The 21211-nt window shown below is 43.8% G+C and overlaps 1 protein-coding gene across 1 annotated transcript in view; it reads right to left on the bottom strand.

Annotated features, from left to right (window-relative positions):
• Positions 1-266: 266 nt before the first annotated feature.
• The window catches only part of LOC142257611 (T-lymphocyte surface antigen Ly-9-like), a 37452-nt gene continuing 16507 nt past the window's right edge, over positions 267-21211 (bottom strand). Inside the window, exons 8-10 of the mRNA XM_075329749.1 lie at positions 2028-2342; positions 533-787; positions 267-453 (exon numbers count right to left, since the gene is read on the bottom strand). Of these exons, the coding sequence (XP_075185864.1) occupies positions 317-453; positions 533-787; positions 2028-2342 (707 nt within the window). The 3' untranslated portion in view covers positions 267-316. The remainder of the gene's footprint in view (positions 454-532; positions 788-2027; positions 2343-21211) is intronic.

Below are 21211 nucleotides of genomic sequence, written 5' to 3'. Positions count from 1 at the left end.
GGGGGGGGTGTTCGGTCGTGCCTCATTCCGGGACTCTCGTCGCTTTATTATGGTATGGACTCCTCCGGGACGCCACCAGTCATTGTTCCTGCTCTGCAGCGTGCGCACTGGTTCCTGTAAGTTAGCTCTGATCTGTCCCGCTACCCAGCTTACATCTCCCTAACCTCTGTTCCCCCCGTGCCTGTCCAGTCCGCCCTGGTCCCCTCCCATGTCTCTGCCTCCCCCCCCCGTTTTTGTAAAATTGAAATCAAATTCAATTCTGCTCTAATATATTCACTTATCTCTACTAGCATTGGCTATGTCAACCACAAATCATCTAACATTTTGACCTTCTCTCAGTTTTCAGGTGACACGTAAGCATACAGGAAGCGAGGATCAGTATACACCCCGACAGCACAAGACGCCCAATGTTTGCCAAGGTATAGTCCTCTCGGATTTTTCTGTGAGTTCTTTCTGCAATGGAAATTGCTGATATTAGACATAATAAGGTAGAAAAACATGGAGGATATTGATATGAACCTGGTATTATTACCCTTGCTACAGTAAGTCCAGGGGGTGATGGATTTGGAGGCGTTAGTGCCAGGGTTTCCTGCCGTACAAGTGTAGATGATTTTTGCATTGGGGTTCTGCACAGCCACAAAGCTGCTGTTTACAATAATGTCCATGTCGGATCGGCTCCAGGTCACCATCAGATCTGATCTATTTATGGTGCAGGTTAAATTCACAGTACAGTTATCATGAATGGACGTCAAGTGAATGATCCGCAATTCATCCGCGGTTATTTTATCTGTGGGAAACACATTTATATCAATGAGGGAGTATGGTGGAGGAGTGTTTATTCAAATAAACTTTTTTTTATTCTGTGTGTGTTTTTTTAACTGTACACTTGCTGGGTTAGTAATGGGGGTTGTCTAATAGACGCCTTTCAATTACTAACCCCTGCGCCTGATCTCAACTGTCAATTCACAGCCGACATTAACCACAAAAGTATTACTCCATTGCCACCACACTAGGACAATCGGGAACAGCTGGGGAAAGACCAGAATTGATGTATCTAATGGATATGCCACTTCTGGGGTGGCCGTGGGTTGTTATTTTTAGTTTGGGAGGGGCCAAATAACAATGGGCCTGCCCAACCTAATAATACCATCCTCCAGCTGTCCGCTTTACCTTGGCTGGTTATCACAAATATTTAATTTTTTTAAAAAAAAAGCTTGGATCCCCTCTATTTTTGATAACTAGCCAAAGTAAAGCTGACAGTTGAGGGTTGCAGCCCACAGTTGTCTGTTTTACATGCGCTGCTTATCAAAAATAGTCTTTTTTTTAATCTTTCCTGTTCACAGCAGCGGACACGCAACTTCCAAATGCAATAAAGCTTGTTGATTACCTGAGCTGTAGTCTTTCAACAAGCTTTATTAATATATGAACAGCAGCCAAAACCTGAACTCAGACACAGACATTTTTTAGAACTTGGTGTTTGGTTACAAATCCCAAACACCAGGTGTCCGGTACGAACCTCAATTGATTCTTACCATTCGGGTTTGCTCATCCCTAGTTTTGTCCTCCACATGTCCTCTTTGGCTCTTCCATCATGTTTATTCAGCGCTGGACTATCGGTACTAAGTTGGCCTTAGACAACATGATGGGCATCACCTTGGGGGATGCGCAATATGATGTCTGAGGCCTTCTTGGTTCTAAGTAATGCGAGAGCCAAAAACGACGTCTCTGCTTTTATATCGGCTGATACATTTATTCACTCATAATTGGTTCCGCTATGCCATTTAGCTCCACAGTCTTATGGGGAAGCCCACCGAAGCGCATGTGATCCTTCTCTGACTGATAACATTTTTTGTAATGTGTGGCCATTTTATGCAATTCACACAAAGCAAATGACAATTGGTTTTAATTCATCGGGTTCTTATTTCTATTCTTAAAATTTGGTACAAATTAAATTTGCTTTAATTCAATTCACTCATCTCTAGCAGGTACCCTTTAAATTGCATCAATACTATTATTGAATTTCTTACCGTAGACTTTAAGTACAAATTCCACGCACTGTTGTTTCTCTCGCAGTCTCAGATTAGCCTTGTACAGCCCCTGGTCAGCTCTTGTTAGGTTGATTATACGTAAAGAGCCATCACTGTCGCCAAAAAGCTTCCCTTTATACTTATCACCTCGAATATGAATCTTCCCATTTGGGTACGTCCTAGCAATGTTATAATTTTCAGCACGGGTGACCCAGGACACCTCCATTATGTCCGGTTTATCCACCCTCAGCACGACTTCTCCTCCCTCTACTGAAGACAAATGTCTTTCCACACAGGGCTGATCAGAAACGACATCTAAAAGTAATAGAAATAAGAACAGCACATATCACTATGTACAAGAAGATATATAATGTATATCAGTTTTACATGTATAATTGTATACAGAAGAGTCTTAGGTTATACAATCTGTATATATACAATTATTTACAGAAAATGCCCAGGTTATACCAGCTGTACGTATTGGAAGATGGCAGTCGGACACATCATTGAGGAAAGATATGTGTGACAGAGGTGGTTATCCTCTATGATTTAAGCCTGGAAGCTAGCTCCAGTGCTTATAGTGCTGAGAGGGTTAACAGGGCTGACAAGGGCCAGGTTTATGAGCAGTCAGAGAGATGAGTGGGACTGGCTACTCACATATCACCACCATGGGGCGTGGTTCGACACGTAGAATAGAGACCAGTTGTCTCATTCGGGGTCTATGCGTAGAGGTGTGGAGACCTGCAGTGTTGATTGTCTTTTCTAAGGGATAAAAGCTGGACATTAACATGAGCGGGTGAACCCACACTATTGTATGGAGTATTATCAGGCTAGGTATGGGTAAGTACCCAGCGAACAACGAAAGGGAAGGAAAATCCTATGTCTAGGGAAGGGGGAGATCGTGACCCCTAACTAAGCCTACCGCTGGGCCCTGGCTTCTCACACCACCCTAGATAGGTTCTGCACCTATGCGCCGAGCCGGAAACCTGGCCTTAGGTTGAAAAGGCGAAAATCCAGCAACAAAGTCCAGGGAGTAATAAAACTAAAAAATGTATTTGATCATATTAAAAGGTCCATTAAAAAGGTCCAGACAGGATACTGAGCATAACAGAGGACGCGTTTCGAACCAGATGGTTCTTAGTCAGTTTCTGGCCCTAGGTTGACCCTGATCTGGGCCCTAGGTAGGGAACGGATGAGATGAGGTGTTCATCAACTTTACTAAGAACTAAAGGACACACAGGGATACAAACACAGGGAAATAAGAAGCAACTAATCTCCAAGAAGATTTAGGAAGAGGGACTGTAACACACAACAAAGTTACTCCAGATGAATGCAAGCTCACTGCTTGCACTTAGGATCTGTAGGTAGTTAGAGCTGTCACCAGCACAGACTAGAAGTGAATGAGAGAATTTAAGGACACAAAGGTAAGTGCTGATGAAAACAACTGAAAGGGTCAGGAACTCCGCAGGGTCCTAAAGGGAAAGAGATGAAAACCAAGCAGAGGAGATAGACAAGATACCGTATATACAGGAGATAGCCAGGTTATACCAGCTGTACATATATAATTATGCACTGAAGATATTCATGTTATACCAGCCCATATAACTGTACACATGATGTAAAATATATATTTTTGTAATATAAACTTACGATTTAGGAGACTGAGGGCTGTTATTACGCTCCAGCAGTGAAGGAATTTCATTTTCAGTGATTGAAAGTTAGTAAATGAAACCATTGTATAATACGAGGTGTTCTATGTTCTTCCTGTTTCGTGGTTTTGAACGGAAAAAAAAATGACCAGCGCACAAGTAGGGCAGACCGGGGTGTAACTTTTGCAGCCAGTGCTTCTGTTGACGGTGCCACTCACACAGCACTATATGGTACATTGACTTTTTCTAGGAATTTAACCTGAGATATTTCTTCGAAGGTTCTACACATGAAGAAAGTAAACCTACAAAAGAACTACAATGATGCAGTTTTTGGAAAATCTTTATTGAAACGTTAAGAATGTATAAAAATGAATAAAATATGTGCACAGCAAGACAAATGATAATGGAGGAACAAGAATATACGTGGAGATGTAATGATAATAATCCCACAATGGCTAATATAAAAAAAATAGTTCTGGACACCGCTGCAAGGGAGCACGCCTGGGTCCCGTGCCTGTTGGTGTTGCCTGTTAGTCTGTGACCTTTTTCCGTGGCACCTTGTCTTCTAGTTGGTCCCTTTAGTGTAGAACTAATCGGGTCCCGCTCCCCAGTATGGCTCACTGGGTGAGCTTGCTCTCAGGGTTCACACTTGGGATTTCTGGACCGTGTAGTGGAAAGTCCTATCCCCCTCGTTGTGCTAGTACTCTGATTTTGGAGCTGGTGAAGAACGAATCTTGAAGGCTCCATCCTCGTCGGGTAAATTACCAGGATGCCTGAAGCTCCTTCCTGACCTAGGGTCCGCGTACCCCGTTGTGCCCTGGCCTTTGCCCGGTGATGGCACAAGGCCGCTGGCTGTCCTCCTTGACAGTCCGTAATCCCCCTGCGACCGGGGTCCAGCTCTTACCAGGCCCAGACCAACGTCTGCCACCTAGTAGTTCATGGAGCCCAGTTCCTGACCTCTCCTCTTGAGAGTCACCGCTCAACAGTCTGTCTCCTGACACTTCTGACCCCCCCTAACCAAACCCCCAATTGAACGATCCTATTCCACTCAGGTTGGCCACTGGTGTGTCTGGTGGGTGTGGTGCAGAGTGTTCCTAGGATTTTGATTAGCTTGTTCTTGGCAACACCAAAGGTCAGGGACCCGTAACCAAGGAGGATGCGGATACTGTGCAGAAGGGCAGATTGCACAATACCCTGTGACGACCTGATAGACCAGGGTGTCACAGATCCATACCAAAAAACACCCTGCATAGCAAGTATATACTATATGGAAAGAGGACAACATGTCATAATAATAACAATAATGGATATAATACTTTATTGGCGGGTAATGTAAAATGAGGAATGTAATGTGTGTCAGGAACTAAAAAAACTATCAAATGTGGAGAAACGTAAGTGATGCCATAGAGAAAAGATCCAAGTGGAATAATAAGGGCAAAAGACAGGGATAGGAATCCTGACACACTACATAACATACATATAACCAGCCAAGTACAGATATTGATATATCTCAAATAATTACATGTTGTATCTTACCATAGAACATCCTGACGTGTTTCGCTGAGGCTTTATCCAAGGGCGCTTATATTATGATATATGATATGATATTATATGATATGATATATTATAAGCGCCCTTGGATAAAGCCTCTGTGAAACGCGTCAGGATGTTCTATGGTAAGATACAGCAAACTTCAACTGTTTTGGTTCTTCTTCAGGTTTCTCAATGACATATTCTTGATAACTGTGATAGCCCTCTCCCTGGTCTTGCTGGTTTTCTTCTTTCTCTTTTCCCATTATCTCTTCTAAGTAAAAATGATCTTTTTTACAATTTGCTTTCTATGTTTAGACTAGGAAAAAACTTTAGTATGTTGTTTGGTCCTTCAGTGATGGAAGGTTTTGATCTGTTTGTTTCTCTGAAGCGATGTGTGAATCATTACTATTTTTCTTCTGCTTTTTCTCATCCATAGATGAGAAGACTTGGGACTTATTTCTAAAGGTACTGTCACACATAACGAGATCGCTAGCGAGATCGCAGCTGAGTCACCGTTTGGTGACGCAGTTGCGATCCCGTTAGTGATCTTGTTATGTGTGACACTTACCAGCGATCAGGCCCCTGCTGTGAGATCGCTAGTCGTTGCAGAATGGTCCAGGCCATTTTCTTCAAAGGCGATGTCCTGCTGGGCAGGACGCATCGCTGTGTGTGACACTGTGTGACAGGGTCACAGTGACTGCTGAGACCGTTATACAGGTGGCTACTGCGACCTGTATTGTTCCTGCATCGCTGGTAAGATCTCACTGTGTGACATCTCACCTGCGACCTCCCAGCGACTTACCTGCGATCCCTATCAGGTCGCATCGTTTTCGGGATCGCAGGTAAGTCGTTATGTGTGAAGGTACCTTTACTGATTAATTGATATAGTGGGGTGTCTCAACACAGTGAGTGATATTTCACCTGTCCAATTTTGGGCAGAGTTGTGCTGAGCTGTCAGTATGGTGATGGACAGTTCAGCTATCCAATCGGATGCATGGGCGTGCTGGGTTTCTTCCATGTGTCTCCTGTCCGGAGTGATTACCTGGCACCCTGTCTGCAAATACTGCCAGTTGTAGCTTATGTTCGGTGGTGTGTATGTGCCTTTTTTGTCTGTGTTCAGTATCTGATCTATTGGTGCCCGACCTTTTAGACCTTTCTTCTGATGATCTGTTTGCATAGCCCCTTTGTCTTTATCCATTGCTATCCTGGAATTCTGACCTAGGATTGAGATCTGACTACGCCTTTGTCTTACCCCTTTGTTTATTACATGTCCTCTTGGTATCTGATCTGACTTCTTGACTACAGAGCCCCATGGCTAGCCCATGAGTAGTGACTAGCATCACCTTACAAGTGGCCTTGCATGTCTTCTTCCTTGTCACCATTATGGATCCGATTCATACACAGTGCGATCAGGTGACAAATGTGACCCCGGTGATTCAGGATCTCGCCAGAGAGTACTAGAGACTAAAAATGTTGCAGGCTGCAGCCTCGGTTGCATAGTCACTTTTCTATCATGATGGGTGCTTCCCAGTGCCCTCCGCTTTTGGAAGTAGCTTTGATGCCTGTATCTTCTGTTGTACAGTTTGTCTGTCCCGAACCAAAAATAGCCCTTCATGACAAACTTTCGGATTCCTTAAAGGTATTCAAAGAAGAAGAAAAAAAACCACGGTGTAAAGGGCGCTGCTCACAAAGGAGATAGGAGATAAATAGTGAAGATTTATTTGAGCTACAACGCGTTTCAGGGATACAATAAAACAATAATAATTTCCCCCTTCCTCAGGTAGCATAAAGATAAAAGTGTAGCAGACACATATATATATATACAATGAAAGGATAAGATAATGCACAGACCCTCCCTCAGTGTTGGTCCCAATTAAGAATTGATTACCCCATATGTAACTAACCCTCAGATCTCCAAAAAACAATCTGGGGTGTCAGAACTAGATTATTATGGGATGAATCATTGGTGTCGGTTGTTATATTAATTCAATTAGAATAAATGTGCATAAGAGTTATGACATAAAAATTAAAATAAGATTAAGAATGATGTTGGTATTTCCCAATTATTAATATTATCTAGAGCTATACCCTGGGAGTGTAAATTATATTTTGAACCAGGAAATAGCAAACTGCAAAGTAATAAAATATATATAGTACAAGTACATACAGGAAATGTATGGATAATTAGAGATGAATCAATCCTAAAAAAGTTGTTGATTTTTTTTTTTTTATATAAAATTGTGTGATGAAACTTTGATGTGAATGAAGAAAAATTACTGATATAAATTGTGAAAAACCATATAGATTTACATAAATATTACATAGAAATTACATATAAAACAGATTAAATTAGTTAGACTAGATTATGGTTGAGCTCTCGATTGGTAAGAATTATAGGGCTAAAACATTGCTGTGAAATTATTCAGTGATATATAAAATCATGGGAACCTTAATTGGCACCTCAATCAATAATATTAAAAGTATATAAAAATATTAGCAAATAATGATTCCCAAGGCCAATTATCAATCAATGTTTAAATAGATGTCCATAGGGGTTATTATATAAAACTGATCTCAAATCCTTGATTATTTACTACTTTCTGTTAATATTTTATTGAATTGTTCCCACAAATTTACTTTAGTTAGTGATGGGATACTTTACACATATCTACCCAGCCGGACGATCAATCTTTATTTTACCCGCTCTGTCATGATGTTCAAACCCTCAGGATGGAGTATGGCCAATTTAAAAATCCAAAATGATTCACGTTCCACTAGTTTCCAATAACGTTCCCTCACATCTACAATTATTTGCTCAATAATAGTTGTTTTGAACGTTTCTCTATCTTTATTATGCTCTAGTAAAAAATGTTTGGATAGACTATGGGTTAGGGTACCATGCCTGATGTTGAAACGATGGCCATTAAGTCTGTTATGAAGCATTTGTGTGGTTCGACCCACATACTGTAGGCCGCATGGACATTCCAGGAGATAAATAACAAAATTTGAATGGCAGTTCAAATGTTGTTGGATTGTATATTCTTCACCCGTGATGTTGGATTTAAAGGACCGTTTACCTTGTGTCAAAGATTTGCAACATAAACATCTCAATTGCCCACAGCCAAAATTACCGGCTGGTTTTACAATACCTGGTTGTTTATCCTTCAAGGAAACTTTACTAGGCCAGTTATTGCTGGGGGCTATTATATTTTTTAGGCATCTGCTTCTTCTAAAGATAACCCGTGGGACTGAGGGTAACACTCCTGTCAAGATCCTGTCACTCCTCACAATGTGCCAATGTTTATTAATCAATTCCTTGATTTGTTTATAGGAATCACTAAATGTGGTAACTAAACAGCTGCCAAATTCCGTGTTAGTACCATCCCCCTGAATAGCCAGAAGTCTTTTTTCCTCAATATTTGTCAAGCACTTGTCCTGATCCAATAATAGACTTTTATAAAAAGCATCAGACAGAATTTTTTTGGGATAACCTTTGCTTATGAACCTGGTTTTTAGTATTCTGGCTTCATCTTTGAAAGAATCTATACTCGTGCAGTTTTTTCTGACACGCCAATATTGCCCGTAGGGTATGTTCCTGATCCACTTGGGAAGGTGGCTACTACCAAACTCCAAGTAACTGTTCACATCCACCTTTTTAAAGAAGGTGGAGCTTTCAATGGAGGCTTCACTATTGAATTTAATGTTCAGATCCAGGAACTGAATGGATTCACTGGACATGGTTGTCGTGAATGTTAGTCCCCAGTCATTATTATTCAAGGAATTGATGAACATTTTAGCAGTACTATCAGAGCCTGACCAGATGAAGAACAGGTCATCTATAAATCTGCGGTATAGGATTATATGACCATTGGCTAAGGGGGACTGGGTAATGAACGAGGATTCGAAACGCCCCATGTATAGGTTTGCATAACTTGGGGCGAATCTCGTCCCCATCGCACAGCCCTTTATTTGGCGGTAGATGTTACCTTCAAAGGAGAAGATATTGTGATTCAGTATAAAATTTATGGAGCTGAGAATAAATTCCCTTTGTGTAACAGGTAAGGAATCATCGGCCATCAAATAGTGTTCCACACTTTCCAAACCTAATTGGTGGCTGATGTTCGAATAAAGAGAGGATACGTCCAAAGTGAAAATCAGACAGTTGGGAGTTGGGGGAAGTTTTCTTAAAATGCTAAGGAGATGGGATGAATCCGTGATATGGGACTCTAGTCCCACTACATATTTTTGTAGAAAAAGATCGATATAATGGGACAGGTTAGCTGTTAATGACTTGACCCCCGAGATGATGGGTCTTCCTGGTGGATCGGTTAGATTTTTGTGTATTTTGGGAAGAAAATAATAAAAGGGCATAGAATAGTGCTTAATATCCAAATACTTTTTTTCTTTTTTGTTTAAGATTTTTTCCTCATAAGCCCCCTTAATCAAAACCTCATACAAATTAAAATAATCAGAGGATGGATCATTTTTCTAGAACCTCATAATATTCGGTGTCATCCAATTGCTCTTGTCCCTTCCTGATGTACCAGTTGCGGTCCATTAATACTACACCCCCTCCTTTATCAGCATTCCTAATTACCAGATTAGAATTATTTTTTAAGGAGTCAATGGCTTTTCTTTCCCCTTTGGACAGATTATCTTTTATATACTGATGGGAGAAGTTTCTAATATCCCTGAGCAGTAGTTGGTGGAAAGTCTCTAAATTATTACCCCTATGATGGTATGGGTAAAAATCAGAGCTCCCTTTGATTTGCACATGTACATATGCGTCATCCTGTATCTCCTCATTATTTCTTAAAGGAGCAAAGATGGGATTTTGTCGTGCTACCATGGAGAAATCCAGCTTTTACAACTACCCCAAGTGAGCCTCTTTTTTGTTTCTCCACGTTATCCACTATCCTCAGATAAGACCCTATTTGTGCTACCTTTTTCTCTCCAGTTTATTGCCTGACAATTTTTCAGGGGAGAGACCAAAGTAGGGTGTTTAGGGAGAGCGGTATACTGTTTTTTAGCTTGTGACCCCAGTCATCGGGGAATGAGTCCCAGTGGGTGGGAATAATCATGTCCCTACTTCTACGGGGTGCTCAGACGTGGGCATTTTCTTTTTCCCCTCAAGCCAAAGAACGGTCATCTGTTGACATCTTGTTTGACGCCTTAGGGTTAATCTATGATGAATCCGACAGAATTCAAGTTAAAGATCATGAACCTGGCCACAGGGGAACGCACCGCTGAGAACTATAGTACCGAGTTCTTGCAATGGTCCATGAAGGTTCTGTAGAATGATGCAGCTGTCAGGTGTCAATTTCACCATGGCCTTTCAGATATCCTTAAGGACGCTCTGGTTCTGCATACTACACCCTGTTCCTTGGAAGAGGCTATTACTCAGGATATTTTCTTTAGATCTCAGGATTCTGTAAACGTGGGATGAGTACTAGGAGTTTTCGGCTATTTTTCCCAAATTGGTCCATGTATCTGAGGCAGAACCAATGGAAATTGGAGCTGCTAGCTCTCGGACACAATATCGGACTCTGCCTCTACTGTGGTCATGCTGGGCATTTTCTCTCAAGGACCATCCGATACACCTTAAAGCAAGCAAGCTGGCGGGAAATGTCTTAGTCTCGGTGATTATCGAGGAGGTCACTCAGCCTTTAAGGTACCTTTTTAGCTCTCAGATAAACGTGAAACTACTTTTCCAAAATCAGTCATTTTCAGCATTTGCTTTCATGGACTTGAGATCTGCAGCCAACTTCATTGATTCAGAACTGGTTTTTAGAGTAGCATTTGGGACAAGTAGGTTGGTAGAATCCATTCAAATTGATGCCATTGAACAGAACAGAACCTTGTCCAGCGTGAAACAGTGGCAATCACACAAAGTGGGAACACTTCACTTGAGTTCACTTCTTTGTTACGTCACCACCGGAGTCCGCTCCAGCGACTTCTGCTCCGATCGCCAAGCGACGCCGTGTTCCTGCCGTGGATGGTGCTGGTGATGGGAGAGGAGTCGATGCCAGCGGCACCGGTGGGCGCAGTCTCCGATCATCCACTGGGCTGGGTTATCTTGGGATCTGCAGTACCACTGGCTGACTGTGGGTGGCATGTGTCTTCCAGCTGAAGTTGCCAGTGTTCAGCTACAGCCAATGAGAAGACACCACACCCTTCTTAGCTCCCCTCCTATCTGCTGACCTCTGCCAGAGATAGTTCTGATTTCCTGGCTCCTGATCCGCCCTATTCTGCTTTGTGATTCCTGTGTGCTGACTTCTGCGTCTTTTCTGACTACCCTTCTGCCTGCTGTTTTTGTACCTCACTGCCCGATCCGGATTTGACCTCTGCTACGTTTTCTGATTACGTCCTTGCCTGCCGATTCTGTCCCTGTTCTGCTATTCCTGGTTTGACCCTGCCTGACGATTACTCTCATCGGACTACAGCCTTCCACAGACAGTGATCTCCAGGGCCCTGTGTAATTCCAAATCCCTGTATAGGGGTTAAAGGGTTTCAGGGTTCTGGGGGTTCTGCTTGGTGAGTGGCTTCCCTCTAGCCTGTCCATTACATTCCATCTGAGTCTGTTGATCCAGGCAGGCGTTACATTATCTCTGGCCCATCTAACAAGGAGAGAAAAAAAAAAGGACTCTCTCCATGCTGTGCTAAACCAGGTGCACACCCTTTCTGGCCTTATTCATGGACTTGCACAGAAGGTGCAGGATCTCAGGTCTGCTCAAGTTCAAGCCCCTGCAGCACCTACCTCATCGTGTCCAGAGTCCCGTCGACTGCAAGGGAGCAGATCACGTTGTGGTGCCAAACATGCAGTGCCTGGATCTCAGAGGCAATTGCTTCCAAGGCAGCAGCACCACCTGAATGGGCCCCAGGATACTCACTCAGGTGCCCAGGTACTTCCTGCAGATCATATGAGGTTAATGTTACCTGTCTCATTGTCTCACCAGGGAAAATCTTCAAGGCTGCAGGCCTTTGTTGATTGTGGCTCTGCAGCTAATTTCATAAACACTATTGTAGCAAAAGAGCTGGGTTTGACTTTGCTAAGCTTGAATGCACCTATTAGAATATCTGCAATTGATAGTACCCCTCTCACTCAGGGTGTGGTTAATTTAGTAACTCCAGAGATCTCCATGCTTTTTGGTGCTTTGCATGTAGAATCTGTGTCATTTTTTGTTCTTGAGAATCTGATGTCAGCAGTGGTATTGGGCATGCCATGGCTGCGCAAACATAACCCGGTCATAGACTGGCACCAGGGTGAGATTGTGCGCTGGAGCCCTGAGTGTCAGGAGACGTGTATGTCGTTATCTGTTAACCTGACCAGAGCTGAACCTATCTTCATACCTTATGCATTCAGGGAATTTGCTGATGTGTTTTCTGTATCTGAATCTGAAAAATTACCTCCACACAGAGATTATGACTGCCCCATAGATTTGGTCCCCAATTCCCGACTCCCCAAGGGTAAAATGTATAATCTTTCTGGTCCGGAGCGTCAGGCCATGAAAGATTATATAGCAGACAGTCTGCAGAGGGTTCATCAGACCATCCAGGTCACCAGCCGGCGCAGGATTCTTTTTTGTTGATAAGAAAGATGGTGGCCTCCGACCTTGTATTAACTACCGGGAACTTAATGCTATTACTGTAAAGAATCAGTACCCTCTGCCACTCATCCCCGATCTGTTTAACCAGCTCATAGGAGCCTGGTGGTTCACCAAGCTGGATCTCAGGGGAGCATATAACCTAATCCGCATCAGAGAAGGGGTTGAGTGGAAAACGGCATTTAATACTCCAGAGGGACACTATGAGTACTTGGTAATGCCTTTTGGGTTAAGTAATGCGCCGGCTATCTTTCAGAACTTTGTTAATGACATTTTCAGAGATATTTGTGGTCAATATGTGGTGGTCTATCTGGATGATATCCTGATTTATTCTCCTGATGCTACGTCACATGTTCAACATGTACGCACTGTACTCCAGAGACTCAGGGAGAACTCCCTATTTGCTAAATATGAGAAATGTGTTTTTTTGAGGCAGAGGTTAATTTCCTGGGTTATATTTTGTCTGCAGAAGGCTTCCGCATGGATCCCTCTAATATTCAACCAATTAAGGAGTGGGTGCAACCCAAGTCTCTGAAAGCCTTGCAGCGTTTCCTTGGGTTTGCTAATTATTATCGCAAATTTATTAGAGATTTTTCCAAAATTGCCAAACCCCTCACCAATTTGACTAAAAAGGGGGCTGATGTGGTTAATTAAAAGTCAGAGGCGATCCATGCCTTCTCTACATTAAAAGACTGTTTTTCCTCAGACCCGATTCTGGTTCAGCCTGACCTTATGCATCCGTTTATTGTAGAAGTCGATGCATCCGAGGTTGGAGTGGGAGCGATGCTATCACAAGGTACTCCATCTCTCACTCAGCTTCGTCCTTGTACCTTCTTTTCCCGCAAGTTTTCTCCCACAGAGAGAAATTATGACATTGGTAATCGTGAGCTGTTGGCAATTAAATGGGCCTCACTTCCTCGAAGGCGCCAAACATAAGGTTACAGTCATCACAGACCAGAAGAACCTCACTTATCTGGAATCTGCTAAGAGACTCAATTCTAGGCAAGCTAGGTGGGTATTGTTCTTCTCCAGATTTGATTTTGTGGTAACATTCCGGCCCGATACCAAGATCACCAGAGCTGATGCACTTTCCCGTACCTTCTGTCCCTCTCAGTCTGAAAACTCTGAACCAGTTCATATTTTAGCTAAAGGCATTATTATGTCATCTGTTTCCTTAGATTTGATAGAAGAGATCCACAATACCCAAGACCAAGCTCCTGAAACCACTCCTGACCATAAACTGTTTATCGCCCCCTCACTTCGCCTACGAGTACTCCAGGAATCCCACAATTCTGTGCTTGCAGGTCACCCTGGTATAAGCAATACCCTCCGACTAGTAACCAGGAATTTTTGGTGGCCAACCGTAGCGAAAGATTGTAAGGAATATGTACTGGCTTGTGAAACTTGTGCTCGAGCCAAGACACCCCGTACCCGCCCTGCCGGATTTCTCCAGTCCCTACCTACTCCAGTAAGCCCTTGGACACATCTCTCCATGGACTTCATCACTGACCTTCCACCCTCAGAAGGGAAGACTTGTATCTGGTTAGTAGTGGATAGATTCAGCAAACAGTGTAATTCTGTTCCTCTGTCCGGATTACCCAGTTCTGAAACTCTTAGCAAGTTGTTATGAGGCATATTGTGCCGTTACACGGGGTTCCGGAAAATATTGTTTCTGACCGAGGAACACAGTTCGTCTCGAAATTCTGGAGGGCGTTTTGTAAAAAGATAAATATAGAGTTATCTTTTTCATCTGCCTACCACCCAGAGACCAATGGTCAGACTGAACGTTCCAATCAAACCCTTGAACAATATCTCCGGTGTTATGTGTCTGACCGTCAGTCTGACTGGGTGGAATATCTGCCGCTAGCTGAGTTTGCCATCAACAATCAGTATCAGGAATCCATCCAGACTACCCCCTTTTTCTGCAATTTAGGGTTGCATCCACGTTTTGGTTCTTTTTCTTCCGCTTTGGTGGATACTCCTGAGGCTGAAACAACTGTGGACAAACTGAAGGGTATCTGGTCTGAGGTGAAAGAGAACCTGAAGAAGGCAAAGGTTGGTCAAGCCTCCTCTGCTAATAAGAGACGTTCCAAGGGCCCTAGCCTTGGAGTTGGGGACAAGGTATGGTTATCCACACGGAATATTAAACTCAAGGTTCCTTCTGCTAAGCTGGGTCCGAGATTTATTGGACCTTACGAGATAATCGACGCTTTAAAAATCTTTAAAAAATATAAGTTCAAATTCACCTCTCTTTTCCCCCATTAACAATGAAGAAATCTTTATATGAAAAGTCATCAACACCATCCAGTAAACGGAAGAACAATCATAGCGGTATTATCTTTTAAAGCAGCTCTATTATTGACCACAGGGGGGCAGTATTGTACCATTTACGTTTGTTCTGCATCTTTGCAGTACACTTTACTAAGGAACTTTTCTTCATTGCTGTTTAAAAAAAATGCATGCAGTTGACTTGCAAAACTCTTTTTTTCACTGACTTGTTATCAGGACATGCGATTTTGGCGTACAGATGCTTGCAGTGATGGGTCAGCCCCTGTCTCCTCCTCTGACTGTTATGCTTATCAGAACAATCAGCAGCAGCAGCTTATCCTCAAAGTTAATGACACACAGGGGCTTCTTATCCCCAACAGTGTTAGTGAGACTCAGGTGCTGACCCTTTCACTGCAAGCATCTGTACTCCAAATGTGCATGTTTTGATATCGATGTAGCTGAATGCAGGCAAATAGACTGGGGTTAAAAAAAACTGGATTTGAAAGCCACAAGCATACATTAGTAACCACAGTCTATTTCTTTCAAACGCACAGTATATCACAAAAGTGAGTTCCCGCCTCAATTTTGTAAATGGGACAACATTAAAGATATAACCCTTTGATACAATGTAAAGTAGTCAGTGTGTGTTACAAATCAGGGCCGCCATAGCCGCAAGCAGCCTGCTGTGGTTCCTGTTACGCCCAGGCGCCAGCCGCCGTTTTTGGCCATGCCTCGGGTCGTCCCAGCTGGCTGCTTCCTCCTCCATGTCTAAGTGTGGAGAAGCGGCTAGTGTGCATGCGTGCGCCGATTTACCCCAGATAGAGCCTAAGTCCAGTGTTTCGCCTAGTCAGCATGCTCAGCCTGACTGTGCCATTTCTGAGGCTAAGTCCTCGGTTCAGGCTACTGGGCATGCTCCTACACTTAGTGAGAAAAGCCTCTTTGCTCAGGTACTTGTTCTCCATTCTGTGTGCAAGTCCTGTGTTGTGCCTACTGAGCATGCTCGGGCACTTAGTGCATCAGAGGCTAGGTCCGGTATGGACCTCACTGGGCATGTCCGTGAGGTGGCAGGCCCTGATAGGCCAGAGGACATCAGGTGTCCTGAAGATGTGGCCACTCTGGACTGGCTCACAAAGGCCCGCCCCTATGACATGGCACCTCACCATTGGTTGTCAGACGATGACTGATGAGGTGTTTGGGGCGTGGCTGCCAATGTGTCATCAGTGACTTGGCGGTTCTGGATAGGCCGCTGGTGACATCACTGATGATGTGGGACTCCGCAATTGGCCCAAGGAGGTGCCACTGTGGTCCACCCTGGGTTTGGGGCGGACCCTAGGTAATAAGAGGGGCTGGAGACAACATGGAGGTGCACAGTCTTCATATATGTTCATTAATAGTACACCTCCATGTGTAGAGACCATTGCGGCTACAGCCTTTACATTGGAAGCGGTAGGTAGGGTTAGGCGGCCGGTTCCAGTCACGTCAAGACACCTGTGGCTCTGCACAATAGGGTCAGGTGCTGCACTTCGCTCCTACCGTCCAGTGCTGCTAGTGCAGCCCCAGTGAAGTTAGCTGGGGTACAGCTGTTTAGGTGTGCCCTCAGTGCGCACGGACAGCGACGGATAGGTTTGTGGACCCTGTGACGTGAACAGGGTTCACATTCTCCTGATCCAAATGCTATTTTGCTTGGATCAGGCCCCTATTATTTCAGAGTCACCAAGCTCTGTATTCTCTGCCTAACCTTCGGGTTGCCAGCAGCTACTTTACCATCTGGGAGCACAGTGGACCCTGACTGGTGACTTTGATATATACCACCTTATCCTAATCTGCCAGTCCCCCCGTAACAGTGTGCAGCTTGTATAACAGTGTAAATTTTATATTCTTTAAATACAACGCTCAGCCATTAATGTCTAAACTGCTGGCAACAAAAGTGAGTACACCCCAATTAGCCATTTTCCCTCCCCAGTGTCATGTGACTCATTAGGTCTCAAGTGTGAATGGGGAGCAGGTGTGTTATATTTGGTGTTATTGCTCACACACACTTTCATACTGGTCACTGGAAATGCAACATGGCTCCTCATGGCAAAGAAGTCTTTGAGGATCTGAAAAATAGAATTGTTGCTCTACATAAAGATGGCCGAGGCTGTAAGAAGATTGTCACCACCCTGAACCTGATCTGCAGAACGGTGGCCAAGACCATACAGTGGTTTAACCAGACAGGATCTCAAGGTCGACCACAGAAGCTCAGTGTACGTGTTCAGCGTCATATCCAGAGGTTGTCATTTCAGAATAGATAGGAGTGCTGCCAGCAGAGGTTACAGGGGTGGGAGGGGGTCCACCTATCAGTGCTCAGACCATACCCTGCACACTGCATCACATTGCTCTGCATGACTATCACCCTAGAAGGAAGCCTCTTCTAAAGATAATGCACAAGAAAGCCGCAAACAGTTTGCTGAAGACAAACAGACTAAGGGCATGGATTACTGGAACTATATCCTATAGTCTGATGAGACCAAGATAAACTTATTTAGTTCAGATGATGTCAAGCATGTGTGGTGGCACCCAGGTAAGGAGTACAAAGACAAGTGTGTCCTGACTACAGTCAGGCATGGTGGTGGAGTGTCATAGTTTGGGGCTGCATGAGTGCTGCCGGCCGTGGTGGCTACAGTTCATTATGGAAACCATGAATGCCAACATGTCCTGTGACATACTGAAGCAGAGTAGAATCTCCTCCCCCCATATTCTACCATAACTACCCCAAGCTCCTCCAAGATGACCACTGCCTTGCTAAAGAAGCTGAGGGTAAAGGTGCTGGACTGGCCAAGTGTCTCCAGACCTAAACCCTATGGAGCATCTGTGGGGCCTCCTCAAACGGAAAATGGAGGAGCGCAAGGTCTACAACATCCACCAGTTCTGTGATGAAGTCATGGAGGATGGAAGAGGATCCAGCGGCTCCTGTGAAGCTCAAGTGACCTCCATGCCCAAGAGAGTTAAGGCAGTGCTGGAAAATAATGGAAGCCACACAAAATATTCACACTTTGGGCACAATTTGTCCATTTCCACTTAGGGGTGTACAACCTTTTGTTGCCAGCGGTTTGACATTAATAGCTGTGTGTTGAGTTATTTAGAGGGCACCACGTTTACACTGCTATACAAGCTGCATTATCACAGTGTGAGATCTTCAGTGTTGTCCCAGGATATAATAAAATATGTACAAAAATATGAGGGGTGTAACCTAAAAAGCACTTCAATATGATCACAAAAAGCCTGAAAGATGCAAATCAAACATTAAAAAACGTTGGAAACGACATAATTTTGTGTATCACCACTTCCTTCGGCTGTATAACACAAGAGGTTACCCACATGTGACCTCAATGAAAGCCGATTCCTCCAGTTGCATGATACCAAAATACGTGGCTGTGTTAATTTTAATTCATATCTAATAATATAGTACGGTATATTTTAGTTGGGCAAATCTGTTTTTTATTCACTGTACCTAAAAAATTGATCAATCAAAAAAGGATGTGGATAAACCAAATATATATCCCTGGGCAATAAAACACATTGACTAAGGCGTCCCTATGCGTTTCGCCTCATTCACGGCTCCATCAGGGGCTCCACTAGTAATTCACAGCATCTTGTATTTTTTTTACCGTTTTCTTGCTATCTTTTGTGATCATATTTCATTAAGTACTTAATTTTTAACTAATTTAAATAATATAATTATGAAAAATAAATGTTCTCGATTTTTTCTTTATTTCTAAATATATCCAAGTCACCAATGATTTTTTTTTTGCCCTGTCATATTTACTTTTCTGTTTCTTATTTTCAAACTCGACACCAAGGAAGCATTGATATTAGCTGTTTAATAGGAACAAGTAATAATTGGCTGGTGTAAAGAGCTGCCAATCACTCGACAGACAACAAAAATGCTTGTTCGTCGGGTGAGATGATTTTTAAACTTTCTTGCCTCACCGATCCCATATTGATGATCTATTCTAAAGATACTGTAGATACAAAAAAACTTGGCACACCAAAAATGAATATAAAGACTTCATTATACAGCCAATCCAGAAAAATGTAACTGTGACGCCCCTGGACTATCAGGTCGTCACAGGGTACTGTACAAGCTCCCTTCCGGGTAGTATTCCACCTCCCTTTTGTTTCTGGGTCCCTAGCTAATAGTGTTGCCTCCAACAGCAAATCAAATCCTAGAGACACCCTGCACCACACCCACCAGACACACCAGTGGACGGCTTGAGTGGAATAGAGTCGCCCACCTGGCGGGTCAGGGAGGGGAGGGGAGGGGTGTAATCAGTCAGTTAGTGGTAGAGAGTTAGAGAGTAACCCTCGAGCTGTGAGGAGCTCAGAGGAGGTCGGGAGCGGTGGCTCCAAGTGAAGCAATCTAGGTTGCAGACGGTGGTATGGGCCTAGAGGAGTCGGACCCCCGGTCGCAGGGGATTGTGGCCAAGTGTCTGGACTTGTCAAGGAGGACAGACGGCAGCCTGGCACTGTCACCGGTACGGGACCGAAGGCACGACGGCGTACACGGACCCTAGGTCAGGGAGTAGCTTTAGGCAACCTGATAATTCACCTGAAGAGAATGGAGCCTTTATTATCTCTTACCACCCGCTGCAGAATCGGGGCAGAATTAGCGCAACGAGGGGGATAGGACTTTCCAATCCAAAATGGTCCAGAAAATCCCAAGCATGAGCCCTGAGAGCTGGCTCCCACACTTAGCCATGGTGGGGAGTGGGGCCCAGCAAGTTCCATACTACCGGGCCACCAAGTTAAAGTTAAACTTAGTGCCAGGAGGCAGGTCACGGATCACCAGGCAACACTATAGGGGACGGGACCCGGACGAGCTCCCCTCAGCAGCAGCGGTACCCAGAGACTTGGTTTACCTGGTTATCAGCGTCTATTTATGAACTGAGTGAGTACGGGAGTGACCCCTGCATCCCACGGCATCCCCCCTACCCGGGAGGGCTATGACACCTTGCTGCCCCACTTTATCACCCTGGGTACTCCCAACGGCAGCGGCGGTACTCCCCAAATTACCGTACACCACGGTTGGCATCACGAACTATATATCAACTCCCCTGTAAATACCCCCTTTCATTTGAGTTGCCGCACGGCCCCTGAGTCCGGAGACCCTCGAGCCACAGCGAACCCGGATCCGAGCAGCTCGGCTGCTTCCATGGGGGCGGCACATAATGTTTCGCCCCCTATAGTTGGGTCTTCATCAGACACAATACATTCTTGGGTAGGAATATGCCAAGTTGTTTTGTATCTAATGACTGGTTTGAGCACCCATAAATCCAAGTGTGCCACAACCCTTATTCTACTATTTTAAGGATAGGTCATCAGTTTATAGTATCTGGACAACCCATTTAAGAAACGTTTTCCCCCCTTTTAGATTGTTTACTGGTGATATTTACTGATTCTAGTGTTACCCACAAAATATGTTAAAGCTGAAGAGTGACCACATCCTTTTGGCGCTCAATGAGTAACGTTTAGCAAGATCACTACTGAGCAAAACACATTAGCAAATAGCACCTTTAATAAAATACAAAAACTTGTAGATTTGGCAGAAGAGGGTCATCCTAGGGCTACAGAAAGGGCAGAGCAAATACAAACACCAAAGTAGGCATTAGGGGATTTTCCGTAGTGGACCTGGTGGTGGGGATGAAATGTATAGAATACATTGGAGAGTAGGAATATGTGGTGTTAGTAGACATAGAAGAAAAAAAAAGCAAACTGAAACATATTTTATCCATATAAATCATGTATATAATATATATAAAATACAATAAAACAATATAATCCAGTACATCGTTGTCTCTGGATTATGACCTGAGGCGACCGGCCGAGGGGAGCTGCTTCCTCGGCACCTCCTAAAACCACAGCAGTGTCTTTGAAATAAAAAAAAATTTTTATGGGGTTTCCCAAAAAATATTGAGGTTCCTGTCATTACTGTTCTTTTCTTGCATAGTAGTTGGAGAAATCTATTAGTGTACGGACATATCTTCAACCCTGTGTACAAGAATAGGGAAAGGTGAGCTTGTAATAATAGTGCTGTGCCACTGTGTTGCCAGTGGCTTAGACATAAATGGTTGTGTTAATGTCATTATCC

The sequence above is a fragment of the Anomaloglossus baeobatrachus genome, chromosome 12, assembly GCF_048569485.1.
Source record: "Anomaloglossus baeobatrachus isolate aAnoBae1 chromosome 12, aAnoBae1.hap1, whole genome shotgun sequence".
Lineage (NCBI taxonomy): Eukaryota > Metazoa > Chordata > Amphibia > Anura > Aromobatidae > Anomaloglossus > Anomaloglossus baeobatrachus.
Note: the sequence above shows the minus strand (reverse complement) of the source record. Positions and strands in the feature narration are given on the sequence as shown.